At 52.1% G+C, this 23,136-nt stretch overlaps 7 protein-coding genes across 7 annotated transcripts; 3 read left to right on the plus strand and 4 right to left on the minus strand.

The window, feature by feature from the left end:
- The first annotated feature begins 514 nt into the window (after positions 1-514).
- Positions 515-3,051, plus strand: BCR38DRAFT_91720 (uncharacterized protein). The gene is made up of 4 exons (XM_040865764.1): positions 515-705; positions 841-903; positions 956-2,618; positions 2,679-3,051. The coding sequence occupies exons 2-4, from the start codon at positions 875-877 to the stop codon at positions 2,967-2,969; spliced, it is 1,983 nt and encodes a 660-aa protein (XP_040719699.1). The 5' UTR covers positions 515-705; positions 841-874; the 3' UTR covers positions 2,970-3,051.
- Positions 3,052-8,441: 5,390 nt separating this feature from the next.
- On the minus strand, positions 8,442-9,273 carry BCR38DRAFT_91730 (uncharacterized protein). The gene has a single exon (XM_040865765.1). It carries the CDS (start codon positions 9,081-9,083, stop codon positions 8,601-8,603), a length of 483 nt encoding a protein of 160 aa, XP_040719700.1. The 5' UTR covers positions 9,084-9,273; the 3' UTR covers positions 8,442-8,600.
- A 1,913-nt stretch (positions 9,274-11,186) lies between these two features.
- BCR38DRAFT_333742 (uncharacterized protein) lies at positions 11,187-13,612 on the plus strand (the record flags this gene model as incomplete). The annotated part of the gene is made up of 2 exons (XM_040855255.1): positions 11,187-13,357; positions 13,408-13,612. 2 exons carry the CDS (start codon positions 11,187-11,189, stop codon positions 13,610-13,612), a joined length of 2,376 nt encoding a protein of 791 aa, XP_040719701.1.
- Positions 13,613-14,438: 826 nt separating this feature from the next.
- BCR38DRAFT_420007 (Isopropylmalate dehydrogenase-like domain-containing protein) lies at positions 14,439-16,219 on the plus strand. The gene is made up of 5 exons (XM_040859356.1): positions 14,439-14,551; positions 14,612-14,632; positions 14,698-14,769; positions 14,898-15,621; positions 15,696-16,219. Exons 1-5 carry the CDS (start codon positions 14,501-14,503, stop codon positions 15,929-15,931), a joined length of 1,104 nt encoding a protein of 367 aa, XP_040719702.1. The 5' UTR covers positions 14,439-14,500; the 3' UTR covers positions 15,932-16,219.
- Positions 16,220-17,269: 1,050 nt separating this feature from the next.
- On the minus strand, positions 17,270-17,803 carry BCR38DRAFT_333872 (mediator complex, subunit Med10; the record flags this gene model as incomplete). The annotated part of the gene is made up of 2 exons (XM_040855268.1): positions 17,270-17,700; positions 17,764-17,803. 2 exons carry the CDS (start codon positions 17,801-17,803, stop codon positions 17,270-17,272), a joined length of 471 nt encoding a protein of 156 aa, XP_040719703.1.
- A 565-nt stretch (positions 17,804-18,368) lies between these two features.
- Positions 18,369-19,936, minus strand: BCR38DRAFT_480922 (uncharacterized protein; the record flags this gene model as incomplete). Its single annotated transcript, XM_040863322.1, has 3 exons — positions 18,369-18,787; positions 18,935-19,812; positions 19,872-19,936. The coding sequence occupies 3 exons, from the start codon at positions 19,934-19,936 to the stop codon at positions 18,369-18,371; spliced, it is 1,362 nt and encodes a 453-aa protein (XP_040719704.1).
- Positions 19,937-20,877: 941 nt separating this feature from the next.
- BCR38DRAFT_334233 (uncharacterized protein) lies at positions 20,878-23,129 on the minus strand (the record flags this gene model as incomplete). The annotated part of the gene is made up of 3 exons (XM_040855297.1): positions 20,878-21,085; positions 21,224-22,983; positions 23,076-23,129. The coding sequence occupies 3 exons, from the start codon at positions 23,127-23,129 to the stop codon at positions 20,878-20,880; spliced, it is 2,022 nt and encodes a 673-aa protein (XP_040719705.1).
- Positions 23,130-23,136: the final 7 nt, after the last annotated feature.

The raw sequence follows: 23,136 nt of genomic DNA on the forward strand, positions 1-23,136 counted from the left end.
GCACACCACCCTCTCGTCTGAGTTCACAGACATGGCCAGGTTTGTATCAGGGAATCCGGCTTAGCTCCTACCGACGTTCCGAGCCTGACCCAGCCTGGCCGTGCTGAGAGTTGATTGAGCCTTCCATGGATGATGCCTATTCTCACGCAGTACTTCTTTTATACCTCTGGGATCCGGCACTGCCCCTCGTGTAAGTACTACTTGTTCTTGGTCCTTTTTTTCCCGCCGTGTCCACCCCTCACCCAAGCGCAACCATCACTATTCGGCTGCGAGTCACTCCTTTTTTGAACCTGCTCTCCCACAACCTTTATTATCCCCGTCTGGTCTATAACATTCTTGGGAGCCGGCTTTCTTCCACCTGGATGCGCCAATCTGTCTGTGCTTGCTAGACCTAACCTAACGAGTAGTTACCAACTCACCACGCTCCTTTCGGCACACACTCTGTCCCTCTCTCTCTCTCTCTCTCTCACTCACACACCCCCCCCCCTTTTTTTTGGCGCGCACCTGGCCACAAATAACTTAAGCCGTCAACTTACTTACACTCTTTGGCCCCGACCCACGCGAGACACTCCGTTGTCTGTAACATTGTATTGTACGAGAGAAAGAGATTCTCCATACCTTCGCGTTCCTCACAACCACATTGGACCAGACTGGATATCAATGGTTGCTTGAGCCGACCATAGCACTGGCTGTTATTGCTACTATGTAAGTTACGAGATGGTCTAGGGATAGGCATGTTCCATGACTCGCCTTAACAACATGGGCCATGTGGAACTCTGCTCCTAACAGTGATGGACCTCGCTACTGTCCCGCTTCATGCTAACACACATCTCGATTCAGATTAAGCCACATTCACTCCCTTGTAAAAAGTCCCATGGTCATGGACTCAAGTCAGGCACAACTGTACGCTTTAACTTGCCTATCATAACCTGCACAGGAGGCTCACTACTTCTAGGCGTCAGCAGATACAGACACCTGCTTTTACCTTCAACCCCAACAACAAATTCAGGAGAGACGTGCCGACGGCTCATCCGCCTCCTTTGATCACTATGAACGGGAACGAGACGCCAGGAAAGACGGAGGGCATGGGTGCGCCGGCAGGGGCATGGACAACACCGACGTCCCAAGGGATGCGACCCCGACCAGCGACTATTCATGAATGCTTCTCATACTGTGTCGGCGAGGAAATGGGAGGTTTGCCGTCGTGGGATTCCGCCGCCATGATGCAAAACACGCCCAGCGACACCATGTCCAGGCCAGTCTCGATGAACCATGACTTCTACCCGGTCACCACCATGGAAAGCCGTGAAGCGCACTGGAGCTTGTCCGGGTCGGCGCTGACGGGCGAGACACACCATCATCCCTGGGGCATGAAGCCTTGCGAAGACAACATGGATGTGAGTGGGCTCGACGGTGAGATACAAATTGGCCAGGCTTACACGACGGACGAGGCCATCCCGATTCTGGACTTGCGATACGCCCATGGCCCCATGGAGAACGAGACATTGAACTTTGAGCCAGGTCTGAACCCTCGCCGCATGTCTGGCTCATCATTCACCATGTCGACCTCGGGCGGCCTTTCTGACATGCCTTCTTACGAAGACTTCTCAGCAGCTCTCTCTGAAGCGCCATCCTTCTCCTCCGATTACCCGCCGCCGTCCAACCGCAACTCTCTCATGTCGTCAACCCAGCTGTCTCCGGTAGCCTCGCCACGAATGACACCCCAGAGCCGTTCCGAACTCGTCCGAACGCAAAGCCGTGGTCGTGGCGCGTCTCCTTCTCCTCGCCCAGGCATGCGGTCTGCTCCCTACAGCGTCGACAGCAGTGCGAGGAACAAGAGATGGTCTACGGGTTCATACGGTACAACGCCAAACCGGCGGCCCTCGCCTTTCGTATACCACCATTCTCATGAAGGTTTTGCCCCGCGCATGTCATCGAGACACTCTTCGCCTACCATGCCCAACAACCCTTTGCCTTTGAACTTCGGTAACCTCCAAGCCGCCCAACAACACCCGTTCTTGGTATCGCACCCTCCTGCATTCCGCAACAGCATGCTTTTGCCCTCCCAATTGCCATCACAGGGCTTTCACCCGGAAATGCACCATCACTTCGAGAACCCGCCGCCGTTGATGTCTCATGGACTATTCCGAATGCTACAAAGCAACGCCGATCCCCACTCGCTACACGGTCACTACACCGACCTGTCGGATCCTCCGGACTTGTATGCTTCTCTGCACGAAGAGCAGATTCCGCCACCTCCCGAGGATATGAACCCGTCGGATCCTGATCTGGTACCCCATGAGCAGGAACTGCGTTTCGAAGGCGATCTGTACACCCCGAGATGGGTTCGTGGTCATGGTAACAAGCGGGAAGGCTGGTGTGGCATCTGTAAGCCCGGTCGGTGGCTTGTCCTCAAAAACTCGGCTTTCTGGTACGACAAGAGTTTCACCCACGGTATCAGCGCTGCAACGGGTCAGCCCTTCCAGGAGCCCGGAGAAACACGACGCATGGATGGAAACCCAGATGTTTGGGAAGGCCTCTGTGGCAGTTGCAATGATTGGATCGCACTTGTGAGCAGCAAGAAGAAAGGAACGACGTGGTTCAGACACGCCTACAAGGTAAATAAACCCACCCGTTCAAGCCTGACCTCTGAAGACTACGAACTAACTCGGCTACAGTGTCACACACATCCCAAAATCAAGGATGCGCCCAAAAGACGCCGCGAAAGCAGCCACTCCCGGGCACTTGCGGCATCGCAAATGGCTAAGCCTAAAGTTGAATCCCAACAGCCGGTGACACCGCAAATGACTCCGTCGTCCATGGTGAACACTCCTACTCCAGGGTCAGCCATGCAACAACAGCAGCAAAATTATCTCCAGCGTCAACACCAGCAGCAGCCTTTGCAAACGCAGCAGCCTACACCCAGGAAAGCACTGTCTCCCCTCGATGGTCTCACCAACATGATCTGAGCACCATGGCAAACATGAACTTTTGCAAAAACAAAATTTTCTATTTCCTATGTCATGATGAACAATAGCAAAATTGGATGTGTCACGAAGCTTTTTTCTTGCTACACACGATGGATGGGATCAATGGACTATAGACTGGCACGGGGTTATTGGTTGACCTACCTATGCGTTTCGGTGGCTTTCATGTTCGCAGCAGCGCTTCTCTTCTCAACTCACCTTTCACATACACACACAGACACACACGAGAGATCACATTCTCTTCGGTAGGCGCGAAAACGGACAGGGGAAGATACCATATTGGAAGGAACCAACGGGGAAACGGTGGAAAGGGAAAGAAGCAACTGCGTTCGAGTTTGACACGGTCAGCATTGCGACAGCTTTTGTCGACAAGAGGAGGACTGGGGTAATTTGCAGAACGTCATTACCACCCCTCAACTTGAATTTGGCCTCTTTTTGTTTATGATGCTTCTTGTTTCTATTTTTTCTCAATTCTGCTGCAAATGTCAATATGCACGAGCACACAACTTTTTGGTTCCTTTTCTTTTCTTCTTTCTCTTAATCGTAGATAGTTAAAACACCTGATACCCCTTCACGGCACCGGGGTAGGAGCATAGGAGGAGAGGAAGACCACACAACACCAATGATGTGGTGAATCGCTAGGAGGAAAAAGCGCAGTAGATGGGAAAACTTATGGGAAAGAAGAGAGAAGGGAAAAACTGGGACACGATGATGGAATAGGGCATATTTTTTGATTCTGTTTTGAAGATGATATCCCTCACCTGTTCCATGGCAATAACTCGTAGCTAGATTCACGATGAATGGAATGATCTCAGTTTACAACAATGATCAGTCTGCTTATCTAAGTCGCTTCACATCATGACATCCACGAGTCTCAGAAGATCACTGCCTCATTTTTGACACGACATACATGGTCACCAGTTTCAAGGTACTGACTAACCTAGTAGGGACAACCCGAGCTAAGCAAACCTCTGGTAGATCGAAACGGCAAGGCCTCCAAAGCCAGGTCTCTGGATGGTTCTTTTACCCCCACCGAAATGGCCCAGGCAGTCGGCCGAATGCCGGACGGCATGAATGAGACCACTCAGGGGTTCAACAAAAAAAGGGAAAACACTGCTGGTAGATTAGAATCCCGTTTTTCTTCTTCTTCTACCTACCCCTTTGGATGTCTGTGGACAAGGCCTTGCGCCTCATTGGGCCCAACTGAACAACACGGCGTTTTTGACTGGATGAACATGGGTTAAAACTCGGCCCATCTCTCCTAACGGAGCTTTTGTGCATAAGTCCGCACACTACCAAGGACCCGCCCACTCGGCACCTGGGGAAAAGTGAAGAGAAGTAGAAATAAAAAACGAGCTCACAGGCTGCTGATTCGTGCGCGGGGCTTGGCTATCGCGCGGCTGTTGGGTGACGAGACATGTAGTATAGCGTTCGGATGATGGGTGGCTGTGTTGAGTGGGTGTCCGGATATACGTACGTAGGGTATAGGCTTGCCGCGTCAGCTGTTGCGTATGGAGTAGAGAGATATGTAAGTATCTGACAGGTGAGTAGCTTACTATAAGGTGAGGCGAGTGGCTCCTTTTCGGACAAGTATACAATTATAGGCTGCGCCGGGTTGTTAATTAGGGACCCTAGAACGCCGGGCCACTAGTCAGAGCAGGTCAGGGTAAGGCCTACTAAAGATAGAACATAGTTAGTTGCAAACCGTCGACCACGTCTGCTCGGACCCGTTCTTTAGAATCACAGATATTTTCCCCACTTTTGGTACTTTTTGTCCGTGTGAGGCGACACGTCGTCGTTCGCCAATTTATCTGAGGTGCTGATCAACGGAGACGAGGGAAACTTTAAATGGTATAAATATATCGCGGCAAAGGACGTTTTTGGCAAGCCATGCTGTGGTGCTCGAGTGGAGAAAGTTTGAGAAGTGAGATCATGATCGGAGTAGGGGTGTAGTATACATCGTCCGAACGAATGACTAAGGAATTGACTTCGGAATATGTCCAGGGTAGAATTTAGTGTTTTATAGTAGATGAGCTATCAACATTTCTCTGCGACGAGAGGAAGTTGGAAAATAACAAAAAAAGGGAAGCACACGGCGACACCGAGGCTGGGCGAGGTCTAATACTAAGACCGCGCTACGTTTGAACTCACAGGGTCGCATCGATATAACTGACATGGTGTATGCAGATGGGAAACGTGTCATTGCGTTCGATTTCAAAGGTTGAGGGGCAGGACGGACGGGGCTTCTGAGGGCCACTTACTCAGCCGTGCTCAGCATCCCCGAGATTTGCAAGTCTACCGTTGCATTCCGGGCTTTGCCGCTGTTCCTGCTGCTCGCTGTCAGAGGCCCTTACAGAGAGCGGAAACTCTATATATCGGATGACAGCTGGTTGACCCGGGTCTAGTACGCACGAAGCTTCTCGGATGCGAGGGAATCGGATTGATACCAAATGTGGACTACGCGCCGTAAAGGTACGGAGGCAGGGTAGCAGTTGACCGAGCAAGATTACTTAACAGTAAATTGCCTCTAGGGATTACCTCTCCGAATATCTTGGCTCCCAACACACTAATCCGTGCCTGGGTTGGTTCATCCGATCGGTACTTCAGGATGGGAGATGTCTTTTTACGATAGATCAGAGATTCGATCTTCTTCTCAGCTTACCAGGGCAGTGTTAATGTCTTGTCGTCCGCTTCTTCGGCCAGCTTTAGCTCAAGAGTGTAGCGTTCTTCATCTTGTGTTTACAGATAATCATAGTGACCAGGGCCATGTGCTGGGGCATGTGGTGAACTTTTTGCTGGCATGAATTTGTCACTCGCATGTTCTTGGCTTACAGCTACGTGAATCAACATCGGCTCATACCCAGCGGAGACTAGCACGACGGGAACCTTCTAGAGGTCAAAATTAGAAGTTTTCCACGGGCCATTTCGCGATGAGCGGGACTGGTCGGATGGTCCATGGGAAGCAGTAAATATGGGGGCTCTCAAAGACTAGAGCTATCGACTTTGGACTTGCTTCTGTCATCATAATAGTACTGGGAAGTACATGTGTCTCCAGATTTTAAACATGACCGAATGGATGCGTAGATCGTGAGTACGCACTTCGCAGGGGGTGGGAGCACCGGGGAACTTGCCACACTATCCTATTTATCTAGACACGGCCCTGGGTGTTCGACTTCAGCTATCAACATTGACACCACTTCTGCACATATTTCTATGCTCTACGATCAAATGCCCATAAACACAGGTTGTATCTATCGTGGTAGGCGAGGCGGTTTTATCTAGTATATGGCAGGGTCGACATGGACAGCTTAGCTCAGATATTACTGAGTCTAACAAGCATCCATCACTCCTCCGCAGGTGAGATTCCTGATAAGCCAACGGGCTTACAAGATACTCAATAACAACGATGAGATTAGCTTAAGTCTAAGCTAGGCCATTTATAGGAAACAATGTTGCCCAACTTGGGAAAACAAGCTCGTTTACGCCTGAAGTGAGATTGATAGGACACTGAACTTATACGTATCTTGAACCCGTCCGACGAAATTACACAAAAGCAAACACAAGATTTAAGATCATGAGGTAAGTCGTCTCAAGTCTATGTATGCAAGAGCTCGTGCATAGGACAATTACAAGTAATAATGTCGGTTAACTACAAGAAGGTGTGGTAGAGGGCCATACATGTTAAGCGACGAAAGTATGCCTGAAACCGTATACTGTAACGTTATGCTTCACTTATGCTCGAACAAAATTTCATTAAAAGGGCTACTCTAGCATAGTTTAGATATAATTTTCACATTAACAACGTCTGAAGTTCGGAGCACGTTCTGCTTGACGCTAACTACCTAGGTGCTTGGAGTGTAGAATCGATTAGTGAACATATCGAGCACATTGTTGGTATTTGATATCAAACATCCACGAAATCGGAAAATCAGGAATATCTGCGAAGGAGTAAAAGCAAGAAGAACTTAAATAGTTCTATGTGAACATTCGTAACTGGCATTTGACCTTTGCCACACCCTCGAGTGAAATGTATTACCATGTGCGAACAGACGATCTTCCAACCTAGCTTGTAGCAGCAAAATTAAGCAAGACCGCTCAGGCTTGAAGTAGTATTGCTTTGTAATTCCCTTATTCTAATATCTATTAACATTCAAATAAACAAAAATAAAATAGATCAGGCCTGTGGAATTGGTAGCCTAAGGTCACGTGAGATACGGGCAAAATACTTGGTGCCTTTGTGCGGCTTAGGACCCCCACCTGTACATGATCTTTGGTATGTTTTGGAGACCACAGGAAGGACAGACTACACAGCACAAGTATGCCTGCGTTTCTTTTTCAAGGGGGTTGCGGAGCAGTCCCACACCAGGACAAAGAAGTGAATACATACCTGGAGTTCAAATTATATAGGCACGAGAAAAATAATCCAGGAGACCACATGAACCTAGGCTAGGTTACCTGGAAAGTAACCTGACGGCCAACACAATCACCCAGAAGCTCTCTGGTCCATAACACTACTTGACCATATTATCTGGCATGATCAATTTGAAGAGTGAAGATGGCGTTGGGCCGCAATGCTTGCAGTCAGGGGGGAAGAGTATGGCTTAGGAACCGATGCTTGTTCGCAGTAGGATCAGGGGGGTAGGGGAAAGACTCGGCGAAATGTGATCACAGGCTGTCGCCGAAGCTGCAAAATAGTTGCTTATCAAATCATGAACTCGCCGAACTCGGGCGGCTGACGTTGCTGGTTGTTCGGATCTGAGGAGTCTATTAATCTGGATATTCCGGTGTTGGCAACTTGCAATCTCCCCCAATTCATGCAAGCCGCCAACATGACATGCTCAGCTGGGTTCGCTTGTCCTTTTCTGAAAGCGGCCCGACAAGAACATCGCCGCCTAACGAATACCAGCCTGGCTGCCTCCCAAAAATCGATTTTTTTTTAAAAAAATTCTTTTTAGTTGATACTCGGGTCAGTGGATGGTTGTAGGCTGTAGCTTCTACGAGGTAGATGGATGGAGGTTAGGGGCCAATGACCTGGGCATTGTCTGAAGACAACATTATTTGACCGGTATGGAGCAACCCCATAACATCAACTCCACGAGCACGAAGTTACAGCGGCGAATAATGATTTCTAAAATTACAAGACTTGAAGGCTCATGGAGGAAAGGACGATGGAAGGCATCGCGTGGAGAACCGGGAGGTTTAATAGAACCTAAACAGGCAAGTGGGCTTAAGGATAAGCGCCAATCACAGGCTTGGACAAACAAACATCTTCCCCCCCCAATTGGCGGGATCATTCAGCTCTCTTTTCTTTACCCAGATTTCCTCTTTCACTGGTTCAGTTGCATGTTCATCTTAGATGCATGGATCTCGACTCTCGTCAGCTCAACGCCAGATTATGGACATCTCTAGAAGTTTGTCTTATTCTTGTTCTGCCTCTTGTTTGAAGAACCGACCCCGGTTTCCATCGCACAGACAACAGACCAACAGCAGGAACGAAGTCCAATTTAACATTCAGGTTGAGCCAGACATGTGGCCCAACTGAGCCAATTTGTTCAACGTTGGTCTCTGTTGCAGTATCACGGAACACCCGAGATTGGTATTCTCCACGACGAATCAACGTGGCCAGCCACGACGGGAGCCGATGGATGCACGGGACGCCAGAACACGACGTGCTCTTTTCCCGCTTGGGAAATGCTCGTCATCTCTGTGCCGTATTTGGCTTTTCACCATTACCAGCCGCCATGCTCGGACCCGTTGCGTATAGTCTTCTGGAATCCTTCTGGCTCGCCGTGGCATACAGCGGCTAGACGATACCGTCTCAATGGGTTCCACATTGTTGCGGGATCTCGTCCGGGAGTTGAAGACAGCAATTATGGAACCAGACGCCATCAACTCTGACGGATCATTCACCTTTGCCCTGGCTTGTTTCGGCAGTTTTTGCCAGAACCCGTATATCAGCTTCATCGCCGCCCGGATTGATTGCAACCAGTAAATGTCTTGACATCGACTTTTCAAGCAAGCGTTGGAGATTGCCATTAGTCTCATTACTACAATGGTCGGATCTCCAAAGCTGCAGTGTAACGCCAACTTCCCCATTATTTCTCAGGGTCGTTGTATCTTGAGGAAATAACTACGGTCTATTTTCAAACACTAGAGAGTTTCAATTGTCACAATAATGCGGTGCTCATTACACCCGAAGATGCTCGCCTTATGGTTCGCGGCATTTCTCTTGTGCCTGCGCAATGCAACAATGCATCGTTTCTGACCTATTCATCATGCAGGAGTCAAATTGGTGCATGGGACGTAGTCGGAAGCCAGTCGTGGGTTTTAGACCGGCGCCTGTTGAGACAAAGCTGCGTGCGGGCACACAGGCCACTCGATTGGCGCGCACTCACGTACCAGCCTTCCCACTGCAGCCATCGAATAACGAAATCGAATAGTTCTGCCGACCAATGTCGGCAGCCAGACAGTTCAGCTCTTGCGGGATAATGATTGCCACACCAAATTGCCATGACCGGCTCGACCAGAGGCATGGTCAAAAGCAATGCAAATAAACGGGGGTTTAGGATCATCAAATCAGAAGATAATTGGGTGGCTACAGCATGCACGTACGTAACTCCAGTGAGATATTGCATTCGCCAAAGTCACAACCATCGTCGTCGGCTTTCTCAAAAATTGCATCTTTCCTCCACGGCCAACGCGACGTTTGCCGACGGTGATCAAGGTTCATCCCAACATACCGAGACGAGCCCTGTCACTTCTCTTTGGCTCCTTAGCCTGAGACTCAATGCAGGCTTTACATTGGCATGGCACAGATTTCTGGTCCAGTGGAATTCCCTGCATCTATCTCAGGCATATACTAGCATCATAGTAGCAGCTCGGCCATCTGCTGTCGACGAACAGTCTGCTCCTGCATCTGCTCAAGTGGGTTACGACTTGCTACAACTGTGATGGCCAATGACAATGACGGGTGGGACTGCAGCGAGTTCCTAAGCTTCCAGGTGTCCTAAGCCCGCAGTAAGCACAGTAGCTCGCTCGCTTGGCCATATTGCCTCTGCAAATCCATATCTGACAAGTGCTTCTGGTAATTGGGCACGGCAATAGCGCTGAATGGACCCTTGGCCGCGGTATTATCTCGTGCGCTCCTGGCTTTAAAGGGATTTCCACAAATACATCCCTTTTGCACCCGCCAATAAAATACCGGAAACACCAAAATCGTATGTTGCTTGTTAGCAGTACGCTGTACCATTCAACATTCTTTGTATGTATAATCGGGATGCTCGTTTTGGGCGATATACCCCTGGACCTGGCGGGTCATCGAGATCCTATTGCATTGCAGGGAATCTACGCGCCCATCCGGCTCGACCTCTGTCTTTCATCCCATGCTTCGCAGCCTATTGCCTGTTCACTTTTGTCAAACGAACCCTCTTTCCCCAGCTTCTGCCGCCCCTCTTAGCCTTTCGGAAGGCACTATCAAAACCAAAAGAGCCTCAAAGAAACTGAAGTGACGTCTCGAGCGTCTATGGTGCATCGTGTATTCTTTTATACGGTGGCTCCTCTCCTCATACCCCCTCCCCTCCCTTCCACCACGCGCACTGCCACCGATGGCAGATCTGTAGGCTTGAAATTCCGGCACGGACCCCTCTAAAATTTACCGACAGCCCTAGCATCTGGAGCCGTCCAACGTCCTTCCACTCTTCACCACCAGCCATTGGCTGTATAACAACGTCCCGCCACCTGTTGCAACGGCTTTTTCTTGTGTAGACTCTTTTTTTCACGACTAACCAGAGTTCACGAAACTTCCAAACTGGTGTGTTTGAACGTTTCCAGAAAGTCTAACTCGACATGAAGCAGCCGACTAACGACAAGCTTTCAATCTAGCTCTGCCTGATGAACACTGTCGCTCCTTGCTCTCTCTCTCTCCCTCTCTCTCTCCGCGATAGACGACCATAGTTATAATGTGCAATGATAACGACACTGACACCGCCGACAAAGTTTCCGCTGAGCGCTGAGACGGTTTCGACATCTATCTTCTGAAGTTTCCGACGTCCACTTCTGCCTGCTCGCTACTACTTCCTGTCCAACCGTTTGTCAACCGCATCCCCCCGCCGGCCCACTACTTTGCCTAGAGACAGGATCCACGCATAAGCGAGTGCTATGATCTGCCCAAGTTTTCCGAAATAGACAAGAAACTTTGCTATGAGTGGAGGTCAACTGATTTCCAGGCAAGAAATATCTTGGTCCCGTCATTCAGTTTGTCTCGGGCTAATAAGTGATCGGGTGTATAGCTTTGGTGATCCAAACGCTCAGCCTCCCACGCCGAACCGAACCCCCACCTCGGTGGTCTTCCCGAGTCCCGTTTTCGAAACGCCCAAGAACAATCGAGGGCCGTTTGAAGATTCGTCTAGCTGGACACCCCGATTTGTTGAGGAGTATTCCGTTTTCAACGCGACGCCGGGCAACCTAAGGGGCGCTCAGGGCCCGTTCGCCGATTTCTACAGCGCAACTCCGTACCCAAATCCCACTGGTCACAAACGACCATTGTCGGCTGAGAATATAGCCGCCGAAATCGCAGCCCATGTCAACCACTTCATACCCAACACCAACCTACCTTTACCGCCTGTTGACCCTTCCAGAAGGTTAGCTTCGTCTCCCGGGCCCTTGACGACGGGAGGAGCAGGTCCTCCATCTGATTCTCATTTCCAGGAGCGGTCCGTCAAGAAGGTTCGACGAAGAACCTTGGAGGAAGACCTGGCCCGGCAAACCGTGACCCCGCCACCGTCAGCGTGCAAGGGGGAACGAAAGCTTGCGCCCAAGATCCAGACGGAAATCATGCACAATGACCAAGGCTACGGTCAGGAGTATGGGGCCGGCACATCACAGCAGAACACCCTACCAAATCTCGTCACATCACCAACCGACATGTTTGGCTATGCCATATCTGCGCCGGCCACGGCTCCCGTCTTCACCGACTCGGGCCACTTCTGGGACGGGGATATGAGTGGCATGGATATCGACTTTTCCACAGCCGCCGCAAATGTATACCAGGCACCAAGCCACCGGCCGATGAACTCATTAGACTGGGGTAGATCGAATGAGATGTTCCAACCGACTGGTGCCATCCCGCAACAACCCCAGAATCAAGAGAACCGGCCAATCCAAAGGAGAGAAAGAGCATTGGCACCCAAGCCTGCCTTGCCGAACTTAGAAAGTAGTGACCAAGATGCATCGATGTATGGTGCTTCCTTCACCACTCCCATCGACAACTCCTTCAGCATGGTGAGACAGGGTGGAGGGGTCGATCCCGGATTGTTGTTCAGTAGACCGTCCTCTTCTGGTACGGAAATGGCTGCGTTCGACCGAATGGCTCAAGCTTCCTTGACGCAATCCATGTTGCAACCGGAACCATTGCAGCATCCCGTGAAGCCTGTTACGCAGGGAGGGTTGCGACGCTCGGCAACCACACGAGAGACGGGCGCAACGAACAAGCTGGACAGAACCTCGGCAAGCTCACCCAGCAAGCCTTCGGGTCGTCCTGGCTTGTCGCGTAGTATGAGCGAGAACCGTGGAAAGAAGTCAGCAAGCAGAGCAACGACCCTGCCTACTCTAGCGCCCGCTATTCGGCCAACGCCACAGCAGCCCACGAGTCGTTCAGTGCCCAAGTCTTCGAGGTCAAACGGGAGAACGTCGCCCTCCAAGAGTCACCACCGGCTTTCCAGCTTGAGTTCGATTCCGGAAGCAACTGGCCCGAAGACGCGCACGTCTGTCAAGTTTACTATCGACTCCAGGGGCCGGGCTCGAGCGGAAACAACGACGGTCGTGGTCGACGACGACGATGAAGAAACGACCCCGAGAGTTATTCGATGTAGGAAGCCTCCAAGGAACAGAAGCAGAGAATTGGAGCCATCAGACGACGATGCATCATCAAGTGATGACGAGCCCATTATTATCCCAAGCAGAAACCTCTCGTTTGCGCTCCCGGACCCCATCAAACCAAGCTCGTCGCATCCGTTCCAGCCATCGCAAAGCAGCATCAACGAGCGAAGTATCAGTAGTCTGGGTATTTACTTCCACGAGCCCAACCACAACGATGTCGAAAGCGAGGCGGAAACCGTTTTGAATGAGCCCCAGAGCAGCCGGGGCGACGCTGCTAGCGAACTTCGAAAGATGATTGAAAATCGACAGAAATGGGCCTCATTGAACACAAGTCAGCGATTTGTCTCGGGACCGTCTTATAGTAACTCCTCGACCATTTCCCCCACCACCGAGGGTGGTTTGCCCACTCCAACCTCCAGTCGAGGTAATATCATCAAATGCGTCTGTAACAATACCGAGACTCCCAGGAATACTGATGGCTTCATGGTCCAGTGGTATGCCAAGCTTTTATTTCTCGTGAAAATCCTAACTAACTCGTCTTCAGTGAGTCGTGTGAAAATTGGCTCCACGGCAAATGCATAAATATCATATCGCGGCAGGAGATGCCCTGTGTCTATATCTGCGCCTTCTGTGCGAACACGCCGGCACATGGGGCCCGCGATCGAGACGCCGGGAGGAATGTAGGAGTTCCCAGTCGGGAATCGGCCGCATCTCCGTTGGCTCACAAATCTTTCCAGTCGTTCAGGTGATGACTAGAAGTAATGACGACAGCAATGTGTTGATACGAGTCAGAGATCTTGCTGGATTAATCGGACATACCGAAAGAGGCGCGCGCCAGAGACGAAGATGACGCCAGTCGACGGAAGGACAGAAAGGAGAGCAGTTGAGAGCTGAGTTTAGGGGATATGATGCGCACGTATGATACCCTAATCTGCTAACCGATAATGATTATTAGCATCGAGACATGTTGGATAATGTTGAGCAAGCAATTTGAGGAAACGCAGCCTGATGGGCTTTTGTAGTGACATGACCTCATACATATGGCACGATGTTTGTGGGGGTTGACTTGAGTGATGCTGCCCTATGCTGGAGTGCCTGACCGCGTGTAGCATGTCAAATCATCGGCAAACAAGCTTCAATTCCGTGTTAGTCTGCTGCCAGACACATGTATCAAATATCTATCACCTATCAACGTATGGCATCCTGAGCTTGTCCGCGAGTGGATCGCCCTCGTGGTGTTGCTTCCAGCCACTAACAACGTAGTAACTGGATATACTCAACCATTGAAAGCCCATAGTCTCTGAAACCTAGTACAAAAAGTACAGACGTGGGGCCCTGAACTCTAGAGAGAGAATTCCATAAAAACACACATGGTTGGTTCCCTTACTGCAGGAAGCTACAGCAGGCGAGTCCAGTCCGACGCTGAAAGATTTCCCGAGTGTTGGAGAAGCTGCGAGTACCCCGCGTGCGCAGATTGCAGATTGGACATTCGAGCGCGGTTACCCCACTTTCCGAAATCGGAGATGCTGTGGAAAAGTTGTTGCATACTGCAAGCTTATGGACTGACTTTCTTCACCAAGCTTCTCTGTATCGTTAAAATCCTCCTTCTATCTTCTATACATCTCAATCGCATCAAGATGGCATCGCACAACATTGTAGTCTTCGCAGGAGACCATTGCGGTCCCGAGGTGAACTTTTGTCCCGCTTCTATGTGCCGTTCGTGAACCCCGCTAACACGTAGACTGCAGGTTGTTGCCGAGGCGATTAAGGTAAACTGCTTGTGTGACAGGCAATAGCAAGCAACGATGTGGTGGTTGTTGACGTTCTGTGTCAGGTTCTCAAGACAATCGAGTCGCACAGCCCGTCAGCCGGCAAGTTCAACTTACAAGAACACCTTCTCGGCGGTGTATGTAGCCCCGAGTCCTTTGCTAGCACTCCGACCTTACCTCCTTGCTTTTTCCCTTTCTCCCATTGGGGTTTGGGGATGAGTTAGCTAGGTTCCGTTAGGCTAACAATGTCTCACCTCACCCACAGTGCTCCATCGACGCCAACGGCAGCCCCCTAACCGACGAGGCCCTCAAAGCCGCCCAAAATGCCGACGCAGTCCTCCTAGGCGCCATCGGCGGGCCCGAATGGGGCACCGGCTCCGTCCGCCCAGAGCAAGGGCTCCTCAAGCTGCGCAAGGAGATGGGTACATACGGCAACTTGCGTCCCTGCAGCTTCGCCTCAGACGCCTTGGTCGAGTACTCGCCTCTCAAGGCCGAGGTCTGCCGCGGTACCGACTTCACTGTTGTGCGCGAACTGACGGGTGGCATCTACTTTGGCGACCGCAAGGAGGACGATGGCGATGGCCAGGCTTGGGACATGGAGCCGTACTCGCGTGCTGAGGTGGAGCGCATCACGCGGTTGGCAGCCCACCTCGCGCTCGCGCAGGACCCGCCCGCTCCGGTCTGGAGTCTGGATAAGGCGAACGTGTTGGCGACGAGTCGATTGTGGCGAAAGGTCGTTACCGAGGTTATGGAGAAGGAGTTCCCGCAGCTCAAGTTGGGACATCAGTTGATTGACAGTGCAGCCATGTTGATGGTGAAAAGTCCGCGTGCGCTCAACGGCGTCGTGGTGACGAGTAATTTGTTTGGTGACATTATCAGTGATGAGGCGAGTGTCATTCCGGGCAGTATTGGACTTTTGCCTAGTGCGAGTTTGAGTGGGATTCCGGATGGCAAGAATAAGTGCAATGGCATTTACGAGCCCATTCATGGTGAGTTCTCACAGCCCCTTTTCAGGACTCTCGTTCTCCTCGGAAGGAAAAAGGGGTATTGATGGGTAAAACAGGTTCCGCCCCTGACATCTCCGGCAAGGGCGTCGTCAACCCAATCGGCACGATCCTGTCCATTGCCATGATGTGCCGGTACTCCCTCCGCCTGCCTAAGGAAGCCAGCGCCATCGAGGAGGCGGTGCGCAGAGTCATCGATAACGGTGTCCGAACGAAGGACCTTGGAGGTTCCAGCGGAACCGTGGAGATGGGTGATGCGATTGTAGCGGAGCTACAGAAGGTCCTGCAGGGCTAGAATCTCGGGGGCTCGGGCAGAGGAACGAAGAGAAGACGCCCTTGTTTTCGTAGTTGGGGAGGTGCGTTTGTTGATCAGATCATTCTTGCTAGATAGATAGTGTGGAGTTCAGGAGGTGACATTCGGAGACTTTGACAGCCTGGTGAGGCAAGGTCCACGGTTGGCTAGACAAAATTTCGCTGTGATAAGTAGTTGTGCAACGAATGACATGATCAGCACAACCGGCCTGCTGAACCGTTATAAATCTGATTTGGTGCCTCCAGCCAATGTAACCTAGCCGCCCATGCCATCTTGAGGTAAAGCTAGTTCGCCGTCAGTTGGGTGGAAGCTGTACTTCCGCATCCTATGGCTTTGTTGATATACTTGGCCTGCGTACGATGTAAGTGAAATGTCATTCGGGAGATGCTTTTTCATTATCATGATTCATAACAGGCAAGTACGTGTACCCAAGTGGGTGCCTGGGCTTGTGGGTAAGAGAATGGCAACCATCATGTACTTTTTATCCTGCCAATAATCGCTGACAATTTACACCTACAGCACCACTTACTTCCCAGACTAAACCACGAGTGGACTTCAGGCACCTGCATTCAATGTCACCAGCAAACATGGCTGGAAGTAAGCTTTGCCCAATCTCCCAGTCGTAATGTTTTATTACAAGATGATCATCCTCAATAACAGCCAACAACTAGCCTGTGGTAGGCACCTCCTTAGAGGAATTTATCAGGGCATAATGCAAGGTAACTTCTGCCGCTCAGATGGCCCCATCCAGACAAGCGCGTGCTGACACAACCACAACCAGGCGCTGCTGCCAAGTCTACCAAGCCCGAGATGGTCATGACTAAATATGGACCCCGAGAGGCCATCCGAAGCACCCCGACCAAGGCCGGCGAGGGTTTCTTAACAACGAGAGCCTTGATTCTAATAGCAAGTATCGGGCGGAGCTGAAGGACGACATGAAGAAGTTCGGGCTCAAGGGACTGGCAGCATCGCGATTTGCCAAGTGAGCGCCATTCCGGATCAGACAAGGGGGAATTGATGGGCAGTGTGGGCACGACACGATGCTGGACTGTTGAGCAAGGGGTTTGGGTGCCCGAGTATGTCTGGCGTCATTCGTAGAAGGTTTTGGCACATCAATGGATCCTCCTTGACCAACCTAGGTACTTTGCGCAAAGTGGCGACGGAGAGGTGGCACATTTAATGCCTGGTATCATTACCGCCCTGTACCTGTGGATGCGTACGTACTCCCTAATGCCCGCACGCCATGAAATCAAAGCCACCACCAAACGCCGTCATGCAAATGCCAATTCCAAACCCTCACCGTGAATTTCCGCTCCATCCTCAAGATCCAGTCGGCGCTCCAGCCTCAGCGCCGGCGCCCCCGGTAGCCGCCAACACCCTTGCCGTATCCTCCCTCAGCTCCGGCATCGCCTTGTCCATCTCCCCGGCAAGCACGTCCCGAAAGCTCGCAAACGCGTCCTGCTTCCCTTTCATCATCTGATTGTTCCGGCGTACCAACTCGACGAACTCGCGCGTGTAAATATCGGGGTTGCGGCCGTTCTCGACGTACTGGATGAGCTCGGGCGGGATGCGGGGCAGGGCGTCAGGGACGGAGGCGGTGCGGTGGACGGTTTGGAGGGACGCGTCGAGGTTGCGCAGTTCGTTGGCGAGGACGTCGCGCGAGGGTCGCGAAGTGGTCGTCCCGCTGCTGTCGTAGGCGGTCACCTGGACCAGGATTTGGTAGAGAGACTGGATGGTTTCTTTGAGCTGGACTGGAAGCGGGGGTGAGTTAGCGAATTGAAAGAAGACGGGCGGAGGGGGGAATGAAGGTTTACGCTCGAGAGCATCATGGTCTACGCGAGGTACGGGCGCCATGGTTGCCGTGTTGTTGCACCTATCCAGGCGGAGTGAAGACGGAATCGCAAGTGGAACTACAATGGATGGTTGAAGTGGGATGAGTTGGCTGCGGCTCAGCGCTTGGGCTTGGCGGGGGATAAAGTCGGCCAATTAGTAGAGAGATCGCCACAGGGTAGCTCCATCTGATAGCACTAGCGTGCCTCGTAAGTGATTCCTCCGGAATGCCGACTTCGCGTTCTGTAGATCTCCAGGTCCATCCTAATTCGAGGTCCTGGATTCGATAACGGGAACCGAGTGGTCTCGCCCGGAGTTCAACTATTCCCCGCTACCACGTGCGTCGTAACTGTTGGTCAAGGTTATAGACCGTCTCTGACTCGGCGACGTTGCGACTCGGTTCCTTCGGCGGCTGAATATAACCTTCTCGTATATAAAGAAGTCTATCTCAAAGCTTCAAGAAGACGATATGTGATTGTCACTCCAGACGGACAAGAAGCTTGTCTGATCAAGATTCCATGCTAATGCCAAGGTAAACATGCTATCTAAGTTCTGCTGAACAACTACTTTTTCAGCAGCGAGGGACTCCTCAGCTCGCGGCACCCCCTCGAAACAGCCTTTTCAGCTCTGCCTGCACAACCTTCCTCCTACTGCCCGTTGACTCATCCCTTTGACCCTTGTTCGGCGACGCAGTAGCTTGGTCATCACTCAAATGTGGCGAGCTTACTGAAGACCTGCTGTTGCGCCTGAGCAAATCGGCAACATGGGGGATTTCCATTGGGTCCACATGTCGACCCCTTTTCCTTCCCGGCATAGCCATGCTAAGATTTGAGCTTGACTGGCCCGTCCCCTGTGTTGGCTTGTACAGATTGAGGTACTCCTTGGACTGCGGCGGTGGCGTGCGCCGCACAATGCGCTGCAGGTGCGAGATGACCTGCTCGGGAAGCGGCGATGATGACCTGCTGTGTAACCGCGGTGAAGATGGTCGGCTGGACTTGTCGCTTTGCTCTGAAATGGGTGAGTATGAACTGTGCGGAAAGGGAGTTTTGTTGTTACTACCACGTGCGGGAACATGGCCGGGCAGCCCTGCTGGTGCGGACTGAGGGCCACTTCCTTCTGACGAGTTCTAATACATCAGGCGAGGTGAAGGTCTACCTTCGGATGAGCCCTGGTTCAACACACGAGACGAGGGCCTCTTGAGTGGCTCGTTGGTAACGAATGAGATGGTGCGGCCGCGGGGTACAGTGATCGAAATCTGAGGTAACTCATCATATTCCGAGTGGTGGGAGCTGACGGACCCTTCGGTCCGCGAGCGGCGCGGTGATGAGCGTGTAGGTGTCAGGGGCCGTCTCGCCTCGGGCTCGGGACTTGTGGGGCAGACCGTGTTTAAGTCCGAGGCTTGCGAGTCCTTCGCGGAAGCAGATGACACATCTCGGAAGTGTTCGTCGAGAATAGAGCGAGGTCGGCGCTCTGTTTGGGCCGGAGGACGCCGCTGGTTCGGTAGCATCTGCATCCAACGCGGAATCGGCTTCGTCGGACTGGGCTTGAAAGCAGAGAGTCCTAGGGGGTCAAGCATAGAGGCATAAATGACCGAATCCAAGGGAACAATGCACTCGCCCCCATCATCACCAGATTCCCCTGAGCCACTTACTGTACCGTCACCAGCCATCCGTGAAGATCGAGGCCGTGTGTGAGAAAGGGCTGCTGCTTCTTCTGGCACCCTCGACATCTTGCTCGGCACCCTTTTGATGTGCCCCATGGCGCTGCGAGTAACAATGCCTTCCCGTTTCTCCCACCGGTTCCGACTCATGCCCCCATCCGACTTATCCACCCTCCGGAGCGCCTTTTGAACAACCGTCTTCTGATCCAACGAGTCGAGCTCAACTTCAACAACGCAATTGGCACACATGGGGATCTCAAGGATCTCCTTGGCTCTTATTCTCATATCATCGTCGTGGTCTTCTTGGCCCTCGCCCGTATCTTCACCATGAGCAAACACGTCCTCGACTTTGGTGCCGTATACCACCGATCGACTGCCGCAGAACAGGCATCCATAGCAGGAGCGATGCCAGAAGCACTAGCCTAGACTGACACACTCGCTCCCGCGGTACACGATCTCGCCACAGACCCAACATATGGCGAGTTCGATGAGGGCATTGTAGCAGGATTCGCAGGTGAGCCTCGAGGAGCGGCCGAGAACATGGGGTGGGCCACGTGCGAGATGCCAGCAGAAGGTACAAGTGAAGAGATGCGGATGGGACGGCGGATTGGTTGGTGGCGGCATTGGTCGTATGCGGCTTGTAGAGGTCATCCGAAGCACGCAGAGCAGGAAAGGTAGACTGCAATAAGTCTCCTGTATTCAACGAGTGACCAGATTGATATCGAATGAATGAATGAAGCAAGCAAGAAGCGAATGTTGCATATAACACCGATGCGAGGGTGCTCCCAAGCTAGGGTAAGAGGCGAAGATTTCAATCCTAAGAGCGGGATCAGCAGGACCGTAGGATAGATAGGATGATGTATTCAGCGAAGCCAACATGAAGGTTCAGGGAAGAACGACTTGGGCCTGGCAGAAATATTACCCTAAAAATGCCGACGTCAACACGTCAGGCAGCCACGACTAGAGGTCGAGATGCTTCCTGTCAGCCAGATCTTCAGTCCGACCCGACCCCTACATCCTAAGCACACGTATATTCCAAGATCAAACAAAGTCATGAACATTAAATCTTCATTTCCTTACCCTATGAATTAGCCATAGTTGCTGCCATGCATCACAACGCCGTAATACTCCAACACAAAACAATCCCTCCAACCACCTAAACACCTTTTCACTAGCCCTGTACAACAAAGCCATATTCAGCTCCATGTTTACAACTCCATGGCATGCGTAAAAAGCATGCCTCTGGCGGAGTGTTAGCTCTTTAGGTTAGACAGTCTGCTCCTCCAGGTACCGCCGCTGGTCGGCAAGGACGTGTCATCACCATTGACAAAAGAATGCACACGGGCTCAAGCCCGCAGATCAAGCTCATGAAATCAAAAAGTGTACATCTCGTGGCGTCGCTGTTCCGCATGAACATCGCTAGACGGCGAGAAAGCCTTCACTTGCGGACTTTCGGAAGAGCAAGCATGTTCAGCCGGCTAAGAGTCAGCCCTTTCTTCTTCTGCGGACTAGGCGTACGAGATCCAGCAGCCAGCGTCTTGATGGGAGATGAGTTTATCAGCCTAGCGCCTTCAGCAAAGGAAGGGTTCTTTCGAAGCTTCTTTGCTCCGCGTCGAGCACCCTCGTCGTCCTCCTCATGATCCCAACTAGCTCGGTGGCGCTTCTTGTTCGACATGCCGTGAGAAATTCCCTTTTTCATATCTTCGTCATCCGAGCTGGCGCGGTGGCGCTTCTTGTTCGGCATGCCGTGGGGAATACCCGTCTTAATCTCTTCATCTTCCCACATGGCACGGTGTCGTTTCTTATTGGACATTCCATGGGGAATACCTGACATCAGGGCAGGATCCGTGTTCTCTTTGTCTGGAATCGATTCGCGAGCAGCGGGGAAACTTCCGGGCATGTGATTAGCGGGGACCGTAGACTGTCGCACATGTCGTAGGCTTGCTTGGCCGGATGAGCTGCCGAAGCCGTTAGGTGATGTACTGCCAAATCGAATGGTGTGGTCGCTGCGGAAAGTGAAAGTTCCGGGTACCGATGGGGTTAGCGACGTTGCTGTGGCGGCCTCGGCTCCAAAAGCAGAAAGATCCGGATACGACACCTCTTCTCGAGTTTTCTTCGCGCTCAACACAGAACCCAAAGACGGATAGTGGGGTGCAGGGAGTTTCGCCATAGTCTTAGAACGCGGGATAGCAGACTTGACTGGAGATGGGGAGTTCTGGGTTAAGGCGGCCGCCTTCGAATCGGGTGTGAACTCAACATGCTTGTCGAACCCGAAACGTTGGCCGGGGGTTGTTACAGGTGCAGCGGCCTTCTTCTTCTCGGCGTTGCCAGGGGTCTTGGGGATCGAGCTAGCAACTTGAGGGATGCTGCTCTTCGGCTTCGACGCACTGAATTGCCTTTTCAGGATCGACTTGACTCTAGCAAATCGACCAGGGGTTTGGACAATAGTGGGGAAGGTCTTCTCCGCGTTCAAGTTGTTCAAAGTAGCCGACTTCTTCAAGCTACCAAAAGTCACCTTGCTGGGAGTTCTGGCGAGGCTGCTGAGGTCTGGTTTGCTGGGGGATCTTGCCAGACTTTCGAGATCAGGTTTGCTGGGTGACTTCACCAGTGGGATGGTGGGCGTCTTGGTGACCTGAGTGCGGGCCGTGGACGCTTTCGTGGGAGTCATGATGGAAGCAACAGTTCGGGATCGAGGGATAGCACTGCGGATAGAGTCGTTCCCACTGCTCTTGGGTCGAGGAGCAGGAATCGAGCTACCATCTCGAGACACAGGTCGAAGCGTTGAAGCGTCGTCGTCGAGGCGCTGTCTGACGCGCTTGGTGGGAGATTCAGGCTCATCGTGTTGTTTCTCTAGAGATTTGGGTGGCGCTCTGGCGGATGCCGCCTTCTTAAGCACGGACTCGGCATCATTTAGGTTGGCCTTGGACTGGCTTCGTTTGGTGCCGGCTTTGAGTGGCGTCGGGCGACCGGGCGCGGCGCGGTAAACCGACGGATGATTCGCGATCGAGTCCATCTTCTTGAACTCGGCCATATGTACATCGCTAAACCGGCCGGCCTTGCCCTTTGCCTTTGCGATTCGGCGTCTTTCGAGTACCTCATCCAGTGTCTCCTCACTACGCTTCGCAGCAAGCTCGGCCTTAATCTTAGCTGCCTCTTCGCGCAGGTCATTCATCATTTTCTGGGCCTCGGGTGTAAGGCCCTTGTCGGCGGCACTAGGTCTAGAAACGCGGAAGGTGAACGGCGTGGGCGCCTTGGAAGGAGTTTCATGGATGGCGCCGAAAGTGTGATCACGGGCATTTTGGTCGCGATTGATATCGGCAAAGCCAAGCTTGAGACCAGATGAAGGTGCAGCAGTACCCGGGTGGAACTTGCTTGGATGCATTTCCGACTTGGGCAGCTTGACTGGGCTCACAGCGGCCGGAGTGGTGGGTTGCGTTGTAGGCGAAGACATAATGGCGTCTAGACTCTTAGTAGGTTGCTCTGAACAGGACTCGTCGCCTTCGGTGAGAGCGCTCAATTGGGGTTGGACTGAAGCCGGTCGTTCCTGAAGCAATAAAAAGGCCCAAATCAGCAATTTGGGGCTAAGGAAGAACAGGTGCTGCGATGCAAACGCAACGGACGTGTTTGTTTACTCACCTTGGAGGAAGTGCCACTCGCGAGACGAGCGGACCGACGTCGCGGAGGCGACATGATGGTG

The sequence above is a fragment of the Pseudomassariella vexata genome (assembly GCF_002105095.1).
Source record: "Pseudomassariella vexata strain CBS 129021 chromosome Unknown BCR38scaffold_2, whole genome shotgun sequence".
Taxonomy (NCBI): Eukaryota; Fungi; Ascomycota; class Sordariomycetes; order Amphisphaeriales; family Pseudomassariaceae; genus Pseudomassariella; species Pseudomassariella vexata.